General features: G+C 51.8%; 1 protein-coding gene across 1 annotated transcript in view; it reads right to left on the bottom strand.

The window, feature by feature from the left end:
• Positions 1-206: 206 nt before the first annotated feature.
• Positions 207-22,953, bottom strand: part of GLP1R (glucagon like peptide 1 receptor) — a 35,040-nt gene continuing 12,293 nt past the window's right edge. Inside the window, exons 4-13 of the mRNA XM_060615401.3 lie at positions 18,337-18,455; positions 17,871-17,977; positions 14,057-14,210; positions 13,369-13,528; positions 8,827-8,887; positions 8,209-8,278; positions 7,997-8,085; positions 7,535-7,673; positions 6,588-6,629; positions 207-2,053 (exon numbers count right to left, since the gene is read on the bottom strand). Of these exons, the coding sequence (XP_060471384.1) occupies positions 1,886-2,053; positions 6,588-6,629; positions 7,535-7,673; positions 7,997-8,085; positions 8,209-8,278; positions 8,827-8,887; positions 13,369-13,528; positions 14,057-14,210; positions 17,871-17,977; positions 18,337-18,455 (1,109 nt within the window). The 3' untranslated portion in view covers positions 207-1,885. The remainder of the gene's footprint in view (positions 2,054-6,587; positions 6,630-7,534; positions 7,674-7,996; positions 8,086-8,208; positions 8,279-8,826; positions 8,888-13,368; positions 13,529-14,056; positions 14,211-17,870; positions 17,978-18,336; positions 18,456-22,953) is intronic.

Raw genomic sequence — 22,953 nt, 5'->3', positions numbered from 1 at the left:
ACCCAGAACTGAAACACTTGTGCCAGAGCCATACTCCACATCAATTCACCAGTGCTCATCTCCCCTCTACCCACTCCAAAAACAAAGCCAAGGAGTGGTGCCTGTTGGAAAATCTTCCCTTATTCTGGGGAAGCAGGGGTGCTCCCGTCCCCCACTTCTCTACATTTTCTCCAGGAGTCAGTCTGCACAATTCATCTTTAGCCTGAGGTTCAACTTCCCCATTAACATAGACACAACACTTCACTGAAGCTGAAGTATAAGAAATTTTCTGCTTGATGTGTTTTATGTCCCATTATTATTTTCCCCGTACATCACATGGCTCTCTGAGAGGCACAGGAAAATATGTCTGGTGCAAGGCTTTGGGGAGGGTCCCCCACCACTTAAAAAGGGGAAGGAGGGAGAAATGGACTCATAAAGGAATTCATCCGAAGCTTCTCTCTCTGCCTTCCCAGGAGGTCGGGACTCCTAAGAGTTTTCTCCTGCTCTGGAAACTTCCTTTGCATCCACAAACTCCCTTGGATGGCTGTTTCCCTTTTGTCTGGGTCTCCGTGGTGCTGCTACAGGTCTGCCCTCTCACCATGGCTGGGGCAGGACTGATAGGTTTCTCCTCTCTAGCCTGTCTGCTGGTCATTATTTATGGGATCAAACTAGAGGCAGGGAAAACATTGATTAGCTCAAAATGTGGGTGAGTCAAATCAACTACCCCACTCCCCCCAAAAATATCACAATCACAATGATTTAGTTCTTTTTTCCATCAGGTGGGAGGAGTCAGAATTGCACACTTGCACATGCAGACTATTCACAGCAATAAAGAAAAATGCATTAAGTATATATACAGACTTCCAAGCGGGAGAATTTCAAGGGGGAAGAAACCAACAATAGGGGAAGACTGCCTCCATGGTAACAGTGGCGACAGGTAGTTTCCCCAGAAGTCTCTTTTTGGTCACATCTCTTAGAGTTAGAGGGCACCCCCAAACTCCCATAATCTGGTCACAAATAAAAAGCATTTCCATGGAGAGGTGGAAGTAAAGCTCTCAGCCTTCTGGGTTCCCGACAGTTGCAGGTACACTGTAGCCCCCAGTGCAAATATTCCTAAAGTTCCCTAGTTGAACCCTAGAGGATTCTGGAGCAACTCTAGAATAGAATTCAGAGTTCATGCCAAGAGCTGGGCTCCTCAGCAGTGGACTTGCCCTGGTTCCCTGGACATAGTGGGAGCAGCCACCAAAGCAGGTCAAACACCCACGGGAGAAGTGGGCACCAGCGAAGGAAACCATCAGGCACCTTCTCAGTGTTCATTGTCAACACTTCTAGAAACAGCTGCCAGTGGCCCAACCAAAGGCCCCCAAAGACGAGGTGGCGAGATGAGGGAGCGAGATGAACAAGCAATGTGAACAGTGTCCCTTAATGAGGAGGCAGTGGGGGGTGGCACTGGTGACCTAACTGGAGGCCACCAGACTTGGCTCACGTTCCCTAAGCTCTGTTTGGCTGAGGTGATGTGAGCCTCTTTCAGAACCACCTCCTCTTGCAAGCCCAATCCCACTAATAAGCCACTGACCTTGAGTGCAAATCTGGGGCTGATTTGCTGCTCTGTCTTGGGGAACCCCAGGGACCTAGTGGCTTAACGGGAAGAAATCCTCCTCGTTTTAGCAACATTTTTTCTCTCCTGCCATAGTGATCAAATTAGTAGGCTGTTTCTCCACAGAGGAAATGTAGCCACGGGTCCCAGGAGGCACTGCCCATTGCCTGCCTGATGGGTTTGGGAAGGGAAAGCAGGAATGGGTGTGTGCGTGTGTCCCTCCCTTCCCCAGCCCCGGCAGGGTCTCTCCCACCCAGGGTGGCCACCCAGCCAGCAGTGAGACCACAGGAAGGGTAGGGGCTGGGGGGCTTAGCTGCAGGAGGCCTGGCAGGTGGCTGCATACACACTGCTGCCCACCGTGCCCCCGCTGGTCAGGCTACTGGTGGGACACTTGAGGGGCTTCATGCTGCTGTCCCTCTGGATGTGCAAGTGCTTGAGCCGCCAGCGCTCCCAGCTCCTCCGAAACTCCATCTGGACCTTCCGTGGGAAAAGGAGGGAAACAAAAGCCATCATGCAAACCAACTGCCCACAAAATGGACCCATTATTACATTAGCAGGGAAGGGAAAAAAATCCACTGCATTATATTAAGAGACACAAGTCAAGGCCTTCAGGCACCTAAATTAATATCCCAATAAAATTGTTTATTGTTGTCTCCTATTTTCCGCCTTTCCTCAGGAGAGAGATGAGCTTGATGATCTAATTGGTCTCCTCCATCTCTAAACTCTGTGACTCAGCTCAGTACCTTTCACAATCCATCACAGTCTTATTCAGCAGAAGATAACAAGAGCGAGAGAAATGTGGGAGACGGGAAGGAGAAGACGAGGAGGGGGAGAATCGGACTTCAGCGCACAGCGGAGCCGAGACGGCCCAAGCCAGCCTGCCAGGATGTGCCTGGTCTCCTGGGCAGCGTCACGGGGCCCAGGCTTGGGTGCAGGAGGGGGCAGAGCAGACACGACCTGTGACCACCCTGCGGTGTGCCAGCTCGCTGCCTGGCTGAGCAGTTATGGCGAGTGTGCTGACAGGTGGGATGGGGACACCCCAGGCTGATGCGGCCTCTGCTTGTGAAGCAATCTTGTCTCACAGTCCTTCACTGGGGAGGGAGGGGGAAGGATGGTGAACCGAGGCACATGTGTGGGAAGCCACCTCAGGGAACGAAGCAGTTTCGTGGACACCAGCAGGGAATGGGACGGGACTGGGGCTTCTAAAAGTGTTGACACATGGTGCCCTTTCTGCCTCCATCAGCACTTTTCCTGGGCCTCTGTTATGCCCCCATAATGACAACTGTCATTAAAAGCCACAATTTAGTGGTGCCTGGGTGGCTCAATCAGTTAAGCATCCGACTCTTGGTTTCAGCTCAGGTCACGATCTCATAGTTTGGTTGGTGAATAAGAGCCCCAGTGGGGCTCCACATGGAGCCTGCTTGGGATTCTCTCTCTCTCTCTCTCTCTCTCTCTCTCTCTCTCTCTCTCTTTGCCCCTTCCCTGCTTGCACTCCCCCTCTCTCTCAAAATAAACTTAAAAAAAAAAAAAGCGCCACTTACTACATGCCCAACACTTTCCACTGATTATTTTCGTTAACTTTCTCAGCCACCCTGTGAAGTAGCTTCCATTATTATTGCCTGCTTCAAGGTGAAGAAACTGAGGTGCAGAGCATTTAAGTATTTCCCTCGGTCTCAGCCAGGTCCACACCTAGGTCTGGGCTGACCTCCAGGTTGGTCTCCTAAGCACTGGCCCCCTGGCATCCACGACTCTTTAGGTCGTGCTGGTCCCTGGCGTGTCTCCTCCCCCAACTCAGCTGGGAGCACCGTGAGGGCCAGGGCCACCCCTTCCTCACCTGGGTTCTCTGGACCCTAGTACAGTGCCCAGCATACAGCAGGTCCTCCGTGCGTGCTTTGTAAATGCGCTGAAGGAAAGAGCGAGTGAGTAACTGAGCATCTGACATGCAGCTCTTTCGGCTACCGAGGTATTACAGTGAAACACTAGGGGCGAGGACATGAATCCCAGACACCCTTCCCAGTGCTGAGTGCGGTGCACTTCCTCACACATGAAATTTACCCTCACCCCTGCCTCTGAGGTCCTCTCTGGCCAGGCTCCAGGTTCTGGAATCTGGGATGAATGGGTTCAGCTCGTTCACTTCTGTTTACACTGGTGGGGAGAGGTAAAGTGACTGCCCCGCGTCACACAACTGGGTAGTGGCAGATCTGGGGCCAGTATTCTGGCTCCTGAGTCAGAGCCATGGCGAGAGGACACAAACCATGGCAAAACCACTCCTCAGCCTCCCCTCCCCTATGCCTACTCTCCTGCAAGCTGACCGAGGACTGATGTCCAGGCCATCTTTTCTCTTTGGGTCACAAGTACCTGGCATTGCCATGGCGACCCGGGGTCTGGAGAACAGCTTTTGTGGACAGAGGTCTCAGCCCAGGAGCCAGGGGGTGTTTTTATGGCCCAGTGATGGTGATGTGTCTGTTCTTGTGCCTGGAGGAACCAGGGCATGAGGTGTCTCTGAGGAACTGTGCAGTGCCCTTAAACAAGGCAAGTGTCCGAGCAGGTGTCCCGGATCCCACAGCATAAGCCCGGGAGAGCCCGAGGGGACAGGCCAGCTGGGGATCTGGTGATTCAGGGGTTGTTGGTTGCCAAGGGGCTGAGTGGGATGTGTGCACTCCCCCTGGGCCAACCTGGGGGCAGACAAAGTGGGGAGGTGACGGGTGACAGGCTTTGAGGAATGGAGTCAGGGGGAGACTCGGCTAGGGTCTGGGAGACTCTCCATAGAAGTGGTGGGGAAGCCTCACAGGTGCGTGTGTTGGGGGCAAGCATGTGCTGCCAGCATGGCTTTGGGGAAGAGGAGGGAGAAGTGGGAAATGGGAACCTCGGGGGACCGAGAAGATGAGAAGGGGCAGAGAAGAGCCTCACTCTCTCCAGTGTGCATAGGGACACCTGTCACCCTGTCCCTGTCCTTGGGACATAAGGCAGCAGAACATAGGCCCAGGGAGCGCATCACCCCCCCTGGCTGAGAACCATTCCTGAAGGGAATGCCACCTGTGTTCCTCATATCTCAACATTTTCTTCAGTTTTTTAGCAAGTTCTTTGTAAGGGCTCAGATGCGGGGGAGAACCAGGGCTGGAACATCCTACTGTCCCCCACCCTCTCCCCCACCATGGATCAAGGGCCTGTAGGACAAAGGCCCCCATGAGTGTCCTCTACAACAGCCTCCTCTCCTTCCGTGGCCCACCCACCCCACAGGGAGCCTAGCCAGCCCTCTGAGACTGGCCCAGAGGAACAGCCAGAAGGCATTAATGGGCCATGCTGAGCCTGGCTCTACCTCCCCTTCCCAGTCCCTGCGTTAGTGGAGACATCTCCCAGCCCCCAGCTCTCCCATCTTCTAGCTGTGGAACTGGGCTATTCGTTTCATTTTGCCAAGTCTTACTTTTCTCATCTGTAAAATGAGGATAACACTTGCTACACAGGACTGGCTTTAATAAAACATGCGGGCACCTTACACAAAGTAAACATTCAGGAAGTGTTTCCCTCCCTTTTGGAGCACCACATGCTCTAAGCATCATGACCGCCATTTTGCAGAAGAGGAAACAGGTTTCAAAACTTGCCCAAAGTCACACAGCTCACTAAGCAATGGGGCCTGGATGGGAGCAGAGACCTGACTCCAAAGCCCATGTCCCGCATCTTTCCTGCTCTTTGAGTCATCTCACAGCATCCTGAAATACCAAGGTCCCCTCCACAGCCACCCTGTGCCCTCCACACTCACAGTACAAGTAAATTAATGCATTAATGCAGACTCTTAAGCCCTCTGAACTCTGGGACACCAGACTCTGTGACAGAAGCCACACAAGGAGAGCCAGGGTCTTTGAGGAGCAGGGTTCATGGGTCATCTGAGCCCAAGGCTCACTGATAGAAACCCTCACCTGGGCCTGAATGGAGTCAACAGAGCCCTCAGTTTGTCCCCCAGACTCTGAGGTGGGGGGTTTCCTACCCCCTCTTCCCTGCTGGGGTTAATCTTCTTGTGAATACTTCCCCTATGGTGCCACGTCCAGTACTATAATTTGTTCCCCCTCTGGAAGGAATGGGGTGCAGTGCTGTGGCATTTGTGATACCCAGTGATGATGGGGATTGCTCCTACTCTGCTCCAGCACAAAGCTGGGTGCCTGAGCAGAAGGGGCCTTCCCCAGCACCACAGGCACAGACATCCCGCCTAGGAGCTGACTATCTTGGACAGGGGAGGGCTATGGTCCAGCAGGGTCTGCAGGAGAGGACGTGGGACTCAGCAACAGCCCGCTTCTTCTACCCCTACAGCCTGAAAGCCACAGGAAGAACACACCCCTTGGCCATTGGCGGGCTGGGGCTCTCACCTGCACACACAGGGTGGGTGCTTTCCTCTTTCTATTAGGATGCATTTGAATCCCATCTCTGCCACCACTTCTAGACCAAACCTGGGGCATGTTTCCTACTCTCTCTGATCTTCAATGATATCATTGTGAAAAATGGGAATATTAAAACCATAGGGATTAGCAGAGATTTTTTTCTTGGGGGTGGGGTGGGGAGGGAGGAAGCAGTGACGATTAAATAAGATAATGAGTATTAAAGCCCCAAGGATGTGACTTGGGCATGTCTGCTGTTGAATCAACTTGTAACAATCACCATTGCCTGTTCATTCAGGACCCCCTTAACACAAGGCTGGGTCTTCCCCAAGTTCACATCCATTAGGGTATGCCTGCCCACGTGTGTGTGTGTGTGTGTGTGTGTGTGTGTGTGTGTGTGTGAGAGAGAGAGAGAGAGAGAGAGAGAGAGAGAGAGAGAGAGAGACAGAGAGACAGAGAGAGAGAGGAGATATCCATGCATAGAAAACAATACATGGACAAGATGCCTTCTCAGCTCTAGCGCCCAGTGGGATGGATAGGGGGTTTCCGCTGAAAAGATTGATGGGAGCCACGACTGACAACTCTAGAACAGCCAACAGTAGCAGCCCACAAGGGTCCCCACATCCCTTCTCAGGCCTTACCTCATTGTTGACAAAGCAGTACAAGATGGCCACCATCAGCCCCTGGAAACAAGAGTCATATCAGCAGAGAGGAAGCAGGAGGGAGGCACCCTGTAGGTAGACCCCGAAGCTCCTTGGGGCCCCAGCCCCAATATCCACCTCCTCAGACTGGGCATAGCCAAAGCTGGAGTGGTGGGTTCCTTCTCCTTTCCTTGCTGGAGGAACAAGAAGCCTCCTTGCTCAGATACTGAGAGGCTCTTCAACTACCCTCTCCTTGAGGAAGTCTGACCCGAGAAAGTACACCACCTCTGATCGTGGGCCATTTTCCCCTGCCATGGCTCCATCTGTTCATTCAGCAGACCCAGCATTCCCAAACTGTGATCTACATGCGTGTGCACATATGTGTAAGGGCACATGCATGGGCTTACATGCTTGTGGCCCTCCCACAAGCCTCCTGAGGGGCTGAGGCCAGGTTCTCATATATCTATGCCCCACAGTGACACTCATACACCCTCAGCATCATCTGATACTAGTGGGGAGGTTGAGTTCCTGACTTTGGAAACTACATAACCTGGAAAATCTTATTTCAGCATCTCTGAGTATCAGTTTCCTCCTTGGTAAAATTGGATGATCCTGCCCACCTCCTGGGATGCTATGAGGATTAAATGCACGATGTGTGCAAAGCCCCTGGTGCCCAGTAACAAACAGCCTGGTAGATGGCAGTTGTGATGCCAGGCTGGATGCCCACAGTTACATCTGGGAAGGCTTCTTGTCCCATGTGCTTATAGAGAACACTGGCCTGGGTGCTGGACACCGATTTAGCCCTGGCTCTACTCCACCCATAGCCCTCTGGGCATGGCCCACTTTCCCCCTAGGCCGCAGGGTGCCCATCTGCATGGTGCAGGCTGGTCTCTGCCTCACTCCCACTCTGACACTTGGCAAGTGAGGACCCCCAGCCATGAGGTCACCTGGAAGGAGGTGAAGGAGAGCTCTGTGAACAGCTTGATGAAGCGCAGCGTCCCCCGTGCATGTTCATCCATCACAAAGGCAAAGACGACCTCGTGGGTTCCCAGCAGGGGGATGAGCGTCAGTGTGGACTTGGCAAGTCTGGGGGTGGGGTGAAGACATCATTCTGGAACTCTCCCATGGATGTGTATCCCCTTTCTGTGCCCCAAACCCACACCTGAGTGACAGACATTCTCCCACCCAAAATATGCTGGGATGGGCTGCCTGGTGGGAAGTACACCCAGGTCAAGACACCCAGAAGCCCAGGAGATGCCCAGGTCCAGGGCTAAGGGCAAAGCTTGGGGTCCTGGGCTGGGCCAGGTGGGAGAAGAAGGTCACACAATGTTCCAAGCTCCGAGCCCCAGGATCTCTATTCTGGAAGCAAGGGTGAAGGGCGCCCATGAAAGCCAGCTCAGGTATATCACCTGCACTTGATGTCCGTCTTGCACATGAGATTGGCTTTCAGTTTGGACACCACAATGCAGATGACCCGGACAAAGATGAGGAAGTTCACCTGCAGGGCAGATGGGAGGGAGTGGCTGGAGGCCCCTTCAAAACACCGCCCTGTTTCCAGGCCTTCCCCCAGCAACACCTGTCCAGCCAGAACTGCCACTCCCATCCCCACACCATCACTCACCCCAATGGCAAAGAGAATGGGCAGCCGGATAATGAGCCAGTAATTCATGTTTGAGTTTCTGGTCCAGCAGCTGGAGAGGAAGAGAAATACACAAGTACCCAGTTGGACACACAGAGCCCCCAGCTCACAGTGCAGGTACAGGGGCACACAAGCACATGTGGCCATGCAAAGTGACCCTCACAGAGCCACATAAATGCTGCCACAAGGAGCTACCCAGTCCCATAGACTCATGCAGAGTCCTTCAAGCCACAAACACACACACACACACACACACACACACACACACTCCTAAATACATGGTCACACAGAGAGATACACACAGCCCTTTGTGAACCAACAGTCATGATGCCTAGCATCATACACAAAATAGCAGGAACATTTCACAGTTATTATAGAAAAGTCATTGCATACCCCATGGACCCAGCACCATTTGTTATCACCCAGTCCCAGGAAGGGATAAGGAAGGGGTACTAAGGAACTAAATTCATAAATTAAGCTCCTGATCCCTCGGTTTATCCTCCCAACAGGTGGTAGCCACGTACCCCAGGGGCCAGGGAATCCCAGGGGGTTTGAGGATGGGGACCTCAGCACACCCATGCCCAGGAGCAGGACACTCACCCTTCATCCTCATAGAGGTACTTGACAATGCCCCAAGGGATAACAAACAGCAGGGGGACACCTAGAAGAGAGAGGGGAAGAGAGAGGGGAGAGGGCTGGCAGGCCTGACCCACCACCATGCACACCCAGAGGCCTCTATTTACCCAGGCCTCTCCCGCCTCCAGCCCTTTCCCTCACCTGACTCCAAAACCACTTTCTAGCAGGTTTGGAACTTGGATGGTCTGGGAGCCTGGGGGAGTGGAGGCAGCAGGAACACCTCCGTGCCCCCACCCCCCATCCCTGCCCAACTCCCTGGAGTCTTCCTCAGAGAGAGGATCGCACCACACTGTGGCTATATCTGAGATAAGATGAGATCGGGCGCGTTCAGGGTGGTATGTCCGTAGACACTGTGGCTGTATCTGTCCTAACCAGTCCCCCCCATCCCAGGCACACTGTGAGAGCTTGCCCCCAAGTCCAGGCTGAGACATGAGGATGCAGACACCAGAGTAACAGAGGACAAGGCCATGGAGTGGGAAGAACATTCTAGATGAGGTGGAGCAGGCCAACCCACTGATGCCCTTCTCCTCCTGCTGCTGCCCACGTGCCCATCTCAGTCAACTCCTTCACGCTCCAGAAGCCCCTCCAGCTACCTGTTCTCTACCCGCATGCACTACAAGTGGCTGGGCAGAAGCCTGGAGTAGAGACAGGGGCCCCGTCCTTGATGCCAACAGCCCAACTAATGGCACAGTGGCCCACGGTAACAACAGCTCCAATGTAACACTTTCCACTTGGCTGAGACTCAAGTGGTGTGGCAGACAGCCTCTAGGAAGGTCCCCAGCGACCCTCCACCATACAGGCTGTGCTGTATCGGGATTGGTCTGTGTGACCAAGAATGTACTCAGAAGCGATGGCAGGTCACTTCTGAGATCAGGTTATAAAAGACTGTTAAAAGGTTAAAAAAGGCTTGTCTTGGGCTCTCTCTCAGTCTGATCACTTGCTCTGGGGGACACCGGTGGCCATGTCATGAGGGCACTCAGCCAGCCAGTGGAGGCCCCTGTGGCAAGGAATGGAGGCCCCCAGCCCACAGGTAGCAAGGACCTACACTTCTTGCCAACAACCTTGTGAGTTTGCAAGGGATTCTCCGACTCCACTGAAGACTTGCTGTGACAGCAGCCCCAGCCAACAGCGTGTCTGCATCTCTGTTAGAGACCTTGAGCCAGAGGCATGCAGCTAAGTTAAACCAGATTCCTGCCCATAGAAACTGCAATAGGAAATTGCTGCTTTAAGCGGTGAAGTTGTGGGGTCATCTGCTCTGCACCCGGAGCTAACGCATCCAGCTGGTTCCCAGTTCCTTGAGGGTACAGCGTCACTCATTCTCAGAGCCTCAGGGCTCGGCTCAGCCTGAGGGTTCAATATGTTTGCTGAATTCAAATGGACTGTCCGTCCTCATGACAGATGGAGATGAATGAGGAGCTCTGGAGGGTTCAGGTGGGACTAGAGAGCAAGGCTGCCAACCCACACCCATGCCAACCACCTTCGGTGGCTTTCTGCACCAGCTCTCCATGCCTGTCTCTGTGGGTGCCCCTCCCGGGGTTGGAGATGTGGGCGTCAGGTATAGGTGAGAGTGTGTGTGTTAAGGTGTGGACACAGATGTGAGTGTGTGGTGGGCAGGGCCATGCACAGGCATGTGTAGCTTTAGGGGGTCTCTCCCCAGAACACAGGCCAGGGCAGAGCCCTATTGACAGTCCTTCCTGTCATCACGATCCATGTCCTCAATAGCCATTCCCAAGCAGTTCATCTGCCAGGAGCTACTGTGCATGACAGTGAAGACAGGGAGGAAGCCGAGAAACTCACAGCTGGTCAGCATTCTTCATCAGGTACCTTCCTCCTTGGCCATTTGTTTTTACACAAACCAGACCTCTGAGCATCCACGATGCTTTAGTAACAGGCCTTCATGAGACTGGACAAGGGATGGGTGGCTTCCAAAGGCCTCAGAATATAGCACGGAGCCTGCCACAATGAAGATGCTCAGACAGCATGGAAGGAAGGAATGATGGGTGGATCCACTGGGAAGGGAAACTCTCCTGGCAAGAACATGCCAATTCCCTGAGCCACACACACATGCGGAAACCTCCTTCCTGGGCATTCCCAGCCACCTTTTGTCCTTTTTCTCTGAGATCCCACTCAGAATTGGGGAGCTCACTCATGGCATCAGCAAGACCTGGTGAACTTCACTCATTTACCAGCCTCTCCTTAACAAGGCCTTTTCTGCCACATGCAACCATTACACACCCCCTCATTCCCTGCTGGCTGCATCTTTCTCCCATTTAGAAAATCAACAAGACAGGCTGGAGAAAAATCGCACATTAAGAAACACAGAACTGGCCCCGAGAAGCAATGACTCCCTCGTCCATCACTTGCCTCCCTCCCTTGCAGCCTCCCTGTGGTGGGTAATGGGGCACCAGCTGCCCATGGATGGCAGCAGGAGCTGACGTCTTTTGGGACTCTCCAGCTGTGTCAGAGTTATAATTTTAATCCTTCTGCTTGCATGTGAAGCTAAAAGTTGTTTCCAAGCATCCCAAAGTGGGCTAGGTCTCCTGGCCCCACAGAAGAGCTCTTTGGAAAGCTTTCTCTCTGTCCTCTGTCTTTGTCCCCCCTCTCTCTGCACCTCCCCATCCCAATTCCTCAAGATAAGGGTGTTCTCATTGGGAAGGAAGGTCCCCCAGGTCCTACCCTGGTGCCCCTCAGACTCTGAGCCCTGAGCTGCAGCATGAGGTGGTGGGAAAGGATGAGCTCCCCTTCCCCCTCCTCCATTTCCCACTCGGAAACCTCCAGGATGCCATGTGTCCCCACCAACCCTCCAGCAACCACCCCCGCTCCTCTGCACACAGCACAAGGTCCCCTCTGATTGTTCCTGCCCTCAGGTCACCATGGAGACAGGCACTAACAGTGTTGACGCTATTTCCCAGAATGGACAGACATAGTCCCCCACCTTAAGGACAGCCTTCCCAGAGCCCCCTCAATGACCTAACACTGCCCCACCCTCCATTAGCTGTAGGGCTCTCCAGCTGCCCACTGCCTGGGTGACTGCCCTACCCTCGGAGGGGCGGAAGAGCAGGGAAGGATGGGCCCGTGGGGAGGTGGGGGAAGGGTGGGAGCAGGGAGTTGTACACAGAGGAGAGACCCACCTGCCCAGAGGCCTGAGCTCGCTCACCTTGGCTATTAAGGGACCAAAGAGGCAATGCAGGACAGAGAACTTTCCATGACAGGCAGCAGCCCAGAGCCTGGGAGTCAGGAGGCCTGGTTCCAGTGCTTGCTCTGCCTGCAAAGCCCTGCCCTCTCTGGGCCTTGGGTGCCTTCCAGACACTGATCGCCCTCTTTAGAAGTACTCTTCTACAACAGGGCCACAAAGAGCCAGGTGGCGGAGGGACACCGGTAAAAGGGAATTCAGGGTGAGGACAGGGGCAGGGAGGCTGAGAGGGCCAGAGAAAGCGCACAGCCAGGGGGCCAGACAACCTGTGGAGGCTTCCTGAGGAGGCGGGCTGGACCGAGGACAGCCTTGCAAAGGCTCAGAGGCAGGAGCCAGTATGGGAGGGGGACATCACACGTGGCTGTGACTGAGGCGGGAGGTCCCCAGTGGTCAAAGTAACCTGAGGCAGGCGAAGGAAGGAATGACAGTGGTGAATGAATGAACGGCAAGCTTGAGGTGGAAGGCAGGCTCCTGTGGCGTGGGCAGGGACACTGGCAGATTAGGAAGGGCCAGAGGGCAAGGCCCATTCTCTGGCTCCATCCAGGAGGGGGCTCCCGCGGGCCTCTCCAGAGTAAGCGCTGCTGCCTGTGTTTTCCCTGTAGTGGGGTGGGGGTTGGGGAGCTGCTGGTGGGCTTCTCAGTCCCTGTTCTCATCAGAATCGCACGCGGCGAGAGGCAGAAGCACAACCAGAAATGTTCCAGCAAAAAAAAAGACACGATAGTTCTCGGCAAACTTTTTTGGCTAGAACATTTCCAGCTGGGCTCCAGGCACATCCGCGGTCCACCCTTTCCTCAGCTGGCTTCTGGCTGCCAGCCCTGCCCTGCCCAGCTCTCCTCTAAGCCCTCCTCTTCATCATCAGCTGACAGAGCCACAGCCCCTCAGCCCTCACCTCCTGACCCCTTACCCTGAAGCCCAGGACTCTCCCCTTCCCTCAGGGCCTGGGTACCAAGGACTGGATATGGGGCTCCATCTCCAGGGGTCTTAGCAGTAGAGGTGTTTGAGGACAGTGCATGGCTGCCCATGGTGTGTGTGTGGTGTATCTGGCCAGAAAGGGGGGAGGCCTCTGTTTCCATTAGGTGGGGCAGGTGATGCAGAGACGGGAGGGTAACCATAGCCCTCTGCAGTGAGTCCCGTGCCCAGGACAGAGTTATCCAGTGGGCCCTGCCCTTGGCCCAGCAGTGTGTTCTGAGCACCAAGAGGGCTTCCTGGGGGCAGCCTGAGGGCAGTAGTCCCAAGAGAGGTCAGGGTCCCCCGCCTCCCATGCCATGGATTGGGGTGGAAGAACACGTAAGATGAATGATAGTCAACCTTACCCCAGCCTATGCTCAGATAGAGCCTGAAGATGCGCTGCTCGGAGAAGACTGAGAAGGCCAGCAGCGTGTACAGGTACACGCCCTCCACCAGGAGCCAGTAGTAATTGGCCGCCACGCAGTACTGCATGAGCAGGAACACCAGACGGCAGCCCAGAGAATCCTGGGGGCAGAGGAAGAGTCCCCAGGGGACATAGCTCTGCCTCCTGCCTCTCTTGATCCCCCTCCCCATCCTGCCCCAGATGCAAATACCGGATGAGAAGCCCTAACACCGTTTTGCCAGGGCCAGGGCCAAGAAGTTGACCTGCTTTAGCTCACTGAATCACTACCCTGAGTAGAAGAAGCTAATATTATCCCCATAGAGGTGAGGAAACGGAGGCTCAGAGAAGTTAAAAGACTTGTCCCAAAACTATACAGCTAGTAAGTAGCAGAGCTGGGATTCAAGCCTGGGTCTGTTTCCAAAGACCATTTCCTGTGTCAGACAGAACTTCTTAAGCACAGAGAGGGTGTCTACATCCTTAGACTGGGGGCTCCCCAGGGTGGACTGCCTCTCCCATCCGACTGGGGACTCCCTAAGGACCAGGTGTGGCAGTTCTTGCCTTTCTTTGTGCCAGGCCTGGGTGGGGTTGGGGAGGCTTGCCTTCACTGACTGTCCATCCCTCCCCAGGCCCTTCCTGAACACATCACACACCTGGTAGGAGAGGAGCCCATCCCATTGGTGCTGCTGGGGGGCTGTGCTGTACATCCACTTGAGGACCGCGTCCCTGATGAAGACGGACAGCGCTCGGAGGATGAAGGACGCAAACAGGTTCAGGTGGATGTAATTCCGGGTGCAGTGCAGGTGTCTGTGGGAGAAAACAGGGCTCTTTCCTAGCAAGGTGGCTAGCAGTTCTGCTCCACAACCCCCCAGTTCATGCTAACATGCACCACAGGCATGTTTCCGCAACTGGGACTGAGCCTCTGTCTTTTCTTCCTCTGAAAATGCCCCTCTGCCTCGTATCCTTGAAAGTTCTTGGGTCCAATATGAGTCCTGCCTCTCCATGGAGCCTTCAGGTGTGTGGTCACTGCCACCACCCACCCTCACCCACACTATCTTCCTCTCTACAGCATCTTCTTCTCTACAAAGTCATGTATAATCCAAGTGATTTATGTGTGAAGACCACCTTCCCCAATGGAGACTTTGCTTTGCTTCTTGAGGACAGGACCCACATCTCACACGCTTCAGGGGCAGACTAGGGCTAAGCACGTAGTAGGAATTCAAACACTATTAGACACAATTTCAATATCCTTTCATGTAAAAACACAGAGCAAACTGCAGATACAAGGGCGTTTTTTAACCTGATAAGGGCTATCTACCCAAACCCGGAACAAACATCATTCTTAACTGAGAAATTTTATAAGCATTTCCTCCAAAATCAGGAAAATAAGGATTATCTAGCCTTACAAAGCTATCATCTCATCTATTCACCATTGCAATATAGATCCTGGCCACTGTAAGAAGGCAAGGGGGAATAATCCATACGAATTGGAGATAAAGGAACGAAATTTTCATTATTTATAGATAGTAGAGTATATTCATAGAGAATCTGAGATAACCTACACACAAATTATTAGAACTGATAAATTTCATTCAACATGGCTGCTGATGTGTGTTTATATATATCAGCAATAAACAAATAAAAAGTAAATTTTAAAGATTCATATGTAATTTTTTAATTGGCTACATAGAAATAAGTCTAACAGAAGATGGGCAAGATCTCTATGGAGGATACAATAACATTTGCTTAAAATAGTTAGACAAGACTTAAAATTACACATTCATGGATAGACTCACTATTTTGAAGGTGTCAATTCTCTCCACATTAACTGATAAATTAATAAAAAATAGCTATAATAAAAATGTCAACAGTGTTGATTTTTTGTTTTCCTGGAACTCTCAAAACGTATAAAGAACCAAGGGTCAAGCATAGTCTGGACCCTCCTAAAGACCCACAAAGTAGACGGGGCGCCTGGTGGCTCAGTCAGTTAATTATCCGACTTTGGCTCAGGTCATGATCTCACAGTTTGTGGGTTCAAGCCCCGCATCAGGTTCTGTGCTGAGAGCTCAGAGCTGACAACCCAGGCAAAGATAACTCTTGCTGCATGGAAGAGTAAGCCCTACAAACCCAAGGGGGAAAGGATGAGCTGTTACTAAATGGTACTGGACCAATTATATATATATATATATATATATATATATATATATATATATACACACACACACACACACACACACACACACATACATATGAAAAATAAAATTAAATCTCTTATTTTCACCATAGACAAAAATTAATTACAGGTGGATTAAAGAACCATAAGAGAGAGAGAGAATCATAAATAGAGCTTGACATGGGGCTTGATCCCATGACTCTGGAATCATGATCTAAGCCCAAATCAAGAGTCAAACCAATTGAGCCACCCAGGCACCAAGGAAAGATTCCTTAAACAAGATCATAAAGGAATTTGGTCTTTGGAAAAAAAATTGATAGTTTTTTTATCAACTGGCAAAATTAATCTTTATCAATTGATAACATTTAGTAATAAACTTTATTAATAAAAATGGATACACTGATATATTTCATTTCATTAAAATTAAGGACTTCCATGCATAAAAGGCACTATAACGTGAGTGAAAAAATCAACCACAGGCTAAAAGAGGATGCATCCTAAATTAGGATCCAGGATATATAATGAATGGCCAAAGAAAAAAGAAAAAGCCAAATAAGTCAATAAAAAAGTAAGCAAAGGATAGGAATAAGCAATTCATAAAATGAAACACAAAAATGCTCGATCTCTCTAGGAATCAGGGATATGCAAATTAAAATCATGAGATATCTCATACCCTTCAGATTAGTAACAGGTGAAAATACTAAATATTGGTGAGGATGTTAAGTAAAGGGAACTCCCATTTATTACTGGTAAGAAGGCAAACTGGTATGACCACTTTGGAGAGTAACTTCATCTAATAAGTTTCCTTTTTTTTTTTTTTTTTTGTAACATTTTTAAAAAACGTTTATTTATTTTTGAGAGAGAGAGACAGACAGAGCATGAGCAGGAGAAGGGCAGAGAGAGAAGGAGACACAGAATCCAAAGCAGGCTCCAGGCTCTGAGCTGTCAGCACAGGGCCCAATGCGGGGCTTGAACCCACTAACCACGAGATCATGACCTGAGCCGAAGTCAGACACTTAACCGACTGAGCCACCCAGACACCCCTAATAAATTTTCAAAAGCACATGGCATTCAGACCAGGCAATTCTACTCAGAGGTACATGCCCCTGGAGAAATGCACAAGGGGTCATAAGTAAGAATTTGCCTTGTAGCAAGGTTTGTAATTCAGAGAAGAAAAAAAAAGGAAACACCTCAAATATCCATTAAAGTGATCAAAATAAATTGTAATGTATTATACAATAGAGTCTGGAGTGACGGTTAATATAAAACAGAACTACCTGCATTAACATAAATGAATCTCACAAAAACATTGCAGGCCAAAAATAACATTGCAAAAGAGTATATACAACATACCATTAAAATACGCAAAGTCCACAGCTATCTATTTGTACAGATACTATAAATGTGGAAAAAGTATAGAGATGCCTGGGGATTATAAGTAGCCCCTTCAGGGCTTTCCTCTGGTTGTGGGGGTGGAGAGCAGTGGCAGGGTGGCTACCCAGGGCAGCATGCCCGTGTTGACTCTGTGGTAGGTGTTAGCTCTTGGGCTCGGCATTGGGTGTGCCAGTGATCAGTATCAGCCACTGTATTTTAATATCTCTGAAATACTTCATAATAAAAGGGGAGAATATTCACCGAGTGAATGCATCTATCAAACACTGACTGTGCCCAGCACTGACTGTGCCAGGTGCCATGGGGGTGACAGGAGGAATAAGGCTTGTCCTGTTTCTGTGGGGCTGGTATCCTGAGGTCCCTGCACTCAGAATTGCTCCTGACCTTGAACCCAGCCCCCCTGGCTTACCCTCCACCAAGTGCAGAGGGAGTGGGAAGAACATGGTCCTCTGGAAGGAATGGCTCATGGAGGTTAGACTTAAGGAAGACCTTTTCCAGGGGGCTGATAAGCTCCAAAGAGGGCAGAATCTCTAAACCCTTGAGCTCTTACCTAAAATCAAACTGAATTCCTGATGATTTAAGCTTCACATGCTCAGCTGAAGGGGATGTGCCCTAATCCCACCACCCACTATGAAGGTCTGGGGATATGTGCTTTGTGTGTTTGTGTGGTGTTTGTTTTTTTCTCTTTTGCAGTATTCTATGTAGGCTCTTACAGAGTAGAGATATGGCAAACGGGGCCATATCCCGTGTTTTCAGCCTCGTATTCAGTGGACAGGCTCTCCGGAGATCTCCTAAGAGAAGCACCTGCAGCACTGTCACTTTAGTTTGGTGCTCCCTCATCCACTGGGGACAGCGTGGGGAGCTGGAATGAAACAGCCCCTCCGGGCCCCCAGGCCCCTTACCTGAAGCTCAGGAGGATGGCCGAGGCGATGACCAGAGCGGAGAAGGAGAGTGTGTAGCCCACCGTGTAGATGATGGAAAAGGACAGGAGCTGCTCCTCTGGGGAGCTCTGTGTGCACACGAGGGATACAGTGCATGTGAGGCAGCCCACGCCCTCCTCTCCCACATCTGTCTTTCCCATGGGACAGGGAGAGGCGGGGCCCCAGGTCAGGCTGCACCAGGGACTTCAGAACTAAGAAAGAAAATAACCTATGGCAATGGTCCTTGGATTTCCAGGGCCTCGTCCCAAGGCCAGTGGGGTGAACACACATGGCCTCTGCCCAGCAAGCATGGTGTGCAAAGCCCCCAGAAGCAGGGGGATAGACAAGATGGCCACAGGCCAGCCCACCAGATGCCCAGGGGCCCTGCTCCAGTGCAGCTGGGACCCCATTACCCCTCACTGACTCGGAGCCCCCATCTGCAACTCACTCTCTCCCCTCGCTTGGACTCCTCGCACTCAGACAGGTTCCTCCAGGGCAGGCTGGAGTTGTCCTGGCGCAGCCACAGGCCCTCGGCTGTGCAGAACCGGTACACGTGGCCCTGCAGCACTGGGACAGAGAGACGTGGGAGCTGAGCCCAACACCACAGAGACCTCATTCCTCCCTGCCCTGGGGCCCCCACTGCTCCCCCAGGACTGACCTCTTGGAGTTGGCAACACCTCTGAGACACACACACACACACACACACACACACATTCAGGCCTTCCTCTCTTGCCATGTGCCCATTTGGCCCAGGGACAGGAAAGGCAGTCGCTAAGGGCCACCCAGCACCACCTTCAGCCTTTCCTCCTGGCCACCCTGGGATAGAGTTTGATGAAGCCATGTTTTTGAGATAACTCTAGCCCATTCCCATGTCCTGCCTCCAGCCTCAAATCACACTGCTGACAAGGTCTGGTGCTGAACACCAGTGGCCTTCAACAGCTCCATAGCCACCCACTGTGACTTCGAATTATCAGGACTAGCCCCTGCCTCCCTCCAACACTTCATAGACAGAGTAGATCCTGGGAACAGATGGGCTCAGAGCTCCTGAGAGGAAGAAAGAGGCACAGCACTGCCTCCGGGAGCCTGTCTGAGGGGGAGACACAGTCCTGCCCTAGGGAGCTCCAGTCTGAGTGGGGGAGACACAGCCCTGCCCTCAGGGAGCCCCAGTCTGAGTGAGGGAGACATAGCCCTGCCTCACGGAGCCCAAATCTGAGGGGAGACACAGCTCTGCTCTCAGGGAGCCCCAATCTGAGGGGAAGACACAGTCGTGCCTTTAGGAAGTCCTAATCTGATGGAAATGACAGTCTTATGCTCAAAGACAGTCTGATCTAAAAGGAATCCAATGTCAATGGTAGAGGCACAGCCCTTGGAGAGTCTCCATTCAAAGAGGGAAAACCCAGCTCCTCCCTTCGAGTAGCCCCTAGTGAGATGCTGGGGACAGAGACTGCCCTTGGAGACCTCCCAGTCTGAGAGGAGGGAGAGATCCAGCCCCTGTCCTCAGAGAGCTTTCATTCTGAAGGAGGAAGCACAGTTCCTGGCTCCAGGGAATCAAGACTCTCCCAGGAAAAAAACAGTCCTCAGAAAGTAATAACATAAATGCAAACCGAGAGAGATCAAACACAGGCCCAACAGAGCTGGGGTGGACGCTGTCTGTGCTCATTCACACACATCAAGTCTGACCTGCTCTGCTGGCCCCCTACCCAGGGAGGTGGGTGGCTTGTGGTCCCTGGTTCCCTGTGAAGTCATGAAAGGGAATAAGGGGTTTACTTGTGCCTGGGAGGAAATGCCTCATTGCCTTCCTGGAGGAGAATGTAAGTCTGACCCCAGAGCCAGGAACCCGGGGACAAAAACGAGGTTAGGGTTAGCACAGGAAGATTAAGGAGGGAAACTGGAGCCAGGACAAAATGTAAAAGATTTAAAAATTCTAAAGGACTAAAAGATTGTAAAGACCAGTCATGGGATGAAGGTGCAGTGGGAGGAAGGGAGGAAGGATGGGAAGCATTGGAGGCCCTGGTCACAAGTTTCCAGGTGGAGGAGTAGCAGTAAGAACTGTGTGTGGGAAGAGGCTCATTAACATGTGTACATGAGGGTAAAAGCAGAGGGAGGCAAACCTTAAGAGACTCTTAAACAAAGAGAACAAACTGAGGGTTGCTGGAGGGGAGGTGGGGGGGGGGGGTTGGGCTAAATGGGTGACGGGCATTAAGGAGGGTACTTGTTGGGAGGAGCACTGGGTGATGTATGTAAGTGATGGATCACTGGGTTCTACTCCTGAAACCAAGACTATACTGCATGTTAACTAACTCAAATTTAAATAAACAAATTAATTAAAACAAAAACAAAAAAAAATGTGTGCATGATGGGAGTGAGGCAAACCCCAGGGCCTGCCCTGAAAGGGCCCAGCAGGGACGCAGCCATCTAGGCCAGGGATGTTTTACCTTTCACAAACTGTCAGTCTACCCACTGTTGTTATGTATCAGGTACCCGCAGGGCCTATCGCTCAGACCCTTTTCCTTCCAGACCCCCAACCCCCAGTCACCCAGTGCAGCGTCCCTGTTCACTCCTCTCCTTTCTCCCCCTCTTTCATAAAACCTGAACCAAGGCCTTCTTCAGGAGACTGAAACATCTTGTGATACAGTAGAGTAAATCACCTCGCAGTATCAATGCTTCTAGAAGAACATTTTAAGAGACTTTACCTGGAAGAGAAACAAAAACCTAAAAATCTAGTGACAGGACTTCCGGCAGCAAAAAGAGCCTGAGTCCCAATACCCCTCAAATGCATTTATGAACAAAATCAGGCAAAGGCAAAGGCGGAGGAGGGGAGGCATGTGGTCTGATTTTAGCAGATTTTAGCTCTTCTCGAGCCCTGAGTGCCCCTCTTATCTGTTGCACGGATGCCTGGAATTCTTCACCAGGGGTCGAGTCTTCTGATAGAAGGCCAAACCAGTCTTCAGAGCACTGATGGGGATCTGGGCTGACCCCAGAGGGAGTGAGACTGATGTCAGGGCCTTCACTGGCAGCCCATTTTGATGACAGCAAGGAAGGAGGAAGAGAAGGCAGAGGGACCAAGGGAAGGGAGAGGACATGGTAATGGAGCACAAACCACCGAACCGCCCATTTACCCAGGACTTAGCCCACAGCAGTGTGACCCCGATAATACCCCGATAATACCACAGCTAGATGCACCCACAATTGCTGGTTCCCTCCCTACATGCACCTTATACAACCTCTCTACAAGCTACACACAGTATTGGTTTTCAAACACCTGCTGTACGCTTGACAACTTTGAACATCACGACCAAGTTACAAGGTAGGCATGTTAATCCCATTTTATGGATGAAGAAGCTGAGCCTCTTAGTGTCCAAGTGACTTGCCTAAGCTCACCCAGCCAGGAAGTAGCAGAGGCAGGATTCAAACACCTAGCTCTTTGCCTTCAGAGGTCAAAAGTTAGCAGCCAAATTCACTGCTAACAGTCAACAATGGCCATGTGCCATTTCTCTTCTGCCCTTCAGGGCTTGGGTTTGCTAACATTCAGCATCCTCCCAGTAGATCCTCTTACCAGTGTGGATCCCCAGCAGCCTGCACCATTCCTGGACCTTCTGCTGAGGGCCAACAGGGAAGATGGGGAGATGGTAAATGCACAGATGTGTCACTGGCACAGTATCAAGAGATCACTGCGTCCCCGAGAAGCTCGGGGAACCTATGAGAGTGTGTCTGTCAATTATCCCTCATTAGCAGCCAGTATTAAAAGCCAGGCTGATTCTTGGCCAGGCCTATGGTCCCCAGATGCCCATCTTGGCTGGAGGTAGGGAGGGTCCAGGCACAGCCCTGCTTATCAGCCCAGCTTTATCTGGCCCAGGAACTGCTGGTAAATCACAGCCAGGGGATTGGCTCTGGTCTTGTCAACACCAGGAGGCAGCCGGCCACATGCCAGGAGGCCCAAGGATATTTCATTAAGTCAGACCCTGGTGCTGGAAATAAAACCCCCAATTAAACACTTCCCCTCCCGGAAACTGCAGCGGCGTCTGTAATCAAGCTAACAGCCGCCCTTCCACGTGGATGCAGGCTCTCAGGGCTGTGGAGAGCTGCTCATGAATCCATTAGTTCTTGCACCCTTAGCAACAACAGCGGCCAGCAAGGACTACTGGGCCCCATCTGACAGACGGGGAAGCTACGATTCAGAGACGGTAGTCACAGCCCCATCCCATCGTGGTGGAGTGAGGGTCAAAGGCAGGGCTAGAACTGAAGGCATCAGCTTGGGGTGGGAGACAGCAGGGGTAGTGCATCAATCATGACCCAGGAGAACTACACAGACCCAAGATCAAATCCTGGTTCTGCCCTCAACCAGCTATGCAGCCTGGGGCAGACCTCCCCAGGTCTCAGTTTTCTCATCTGTGAAATGGGAACCATAATGGCTTCTCAGGTCTGTGGTGTGAGGATTAGGAGATAAAGCACGAGAAGTGCCTGGTGCATAGTAGGCCTTCATGACATGGTCACATTGAAAGCCCTGCTGATGCCTTCACCCTAATTTCTCAAAAAAGGCACTCCCCCACTGAGGATGGGGCTGGAACTCAGGACACCACCTCGGCCACAACTCCAGGGCCAAGCTCTGGCCTCGGTCTCTCTGTGGCAACGCTGGCCTGCCATGAAAGCTCCTGGGCTCCACATTACTCAAGGGAGGCACCTGTCAGAGTTTCCGAGAATTGTGAGTTATAGGCCATTTTAAAAGCATTTTATGACTCTCATGTAATGAGAACTAAACTAACAAACAGGTACAGATCAGGAGGGGGTGCAGCTAATGAGACCAGAATGATTTGTAACAAGCAGATCAGCTGTTTGTGGGTAAATGAGGCTGTTGGATGACCCTCAGGCGGCAACAGGCTCTCAGAAGCCACTCAAGCCTTCTGGTTTACAAAGTCTTACTGACACCAGGCATCTCGTTCAAACATGTTCCTTCCTTGACTCATCTGCTTCTGCCCTCTAGAGTCCCAAATTCTGAATTAGAGGGCTCAGAATTCGAGGATGTCTGAGGGCATCCTGTCCCTAGGACATCGTGTGGTTCTGAGGC

Source organism: Panthera onca, chromosome B2, assembly GCF_046562875.1.
Source record: "Panthera onca isolate mPanOnc1 chromosome B2, mPanOnc1 haplotype 2, whole genome shotgun sequence".
Taxonomy (NCBI): domain Eukaryota; kingdom Metazoa; phylum Chordata; class Mammalia; order Carnivora; family Felidae; genus Panthera; species Panthera onca.
This window is presented reverse-complemented; position numbering and strand designations above follow the sequence as displayed.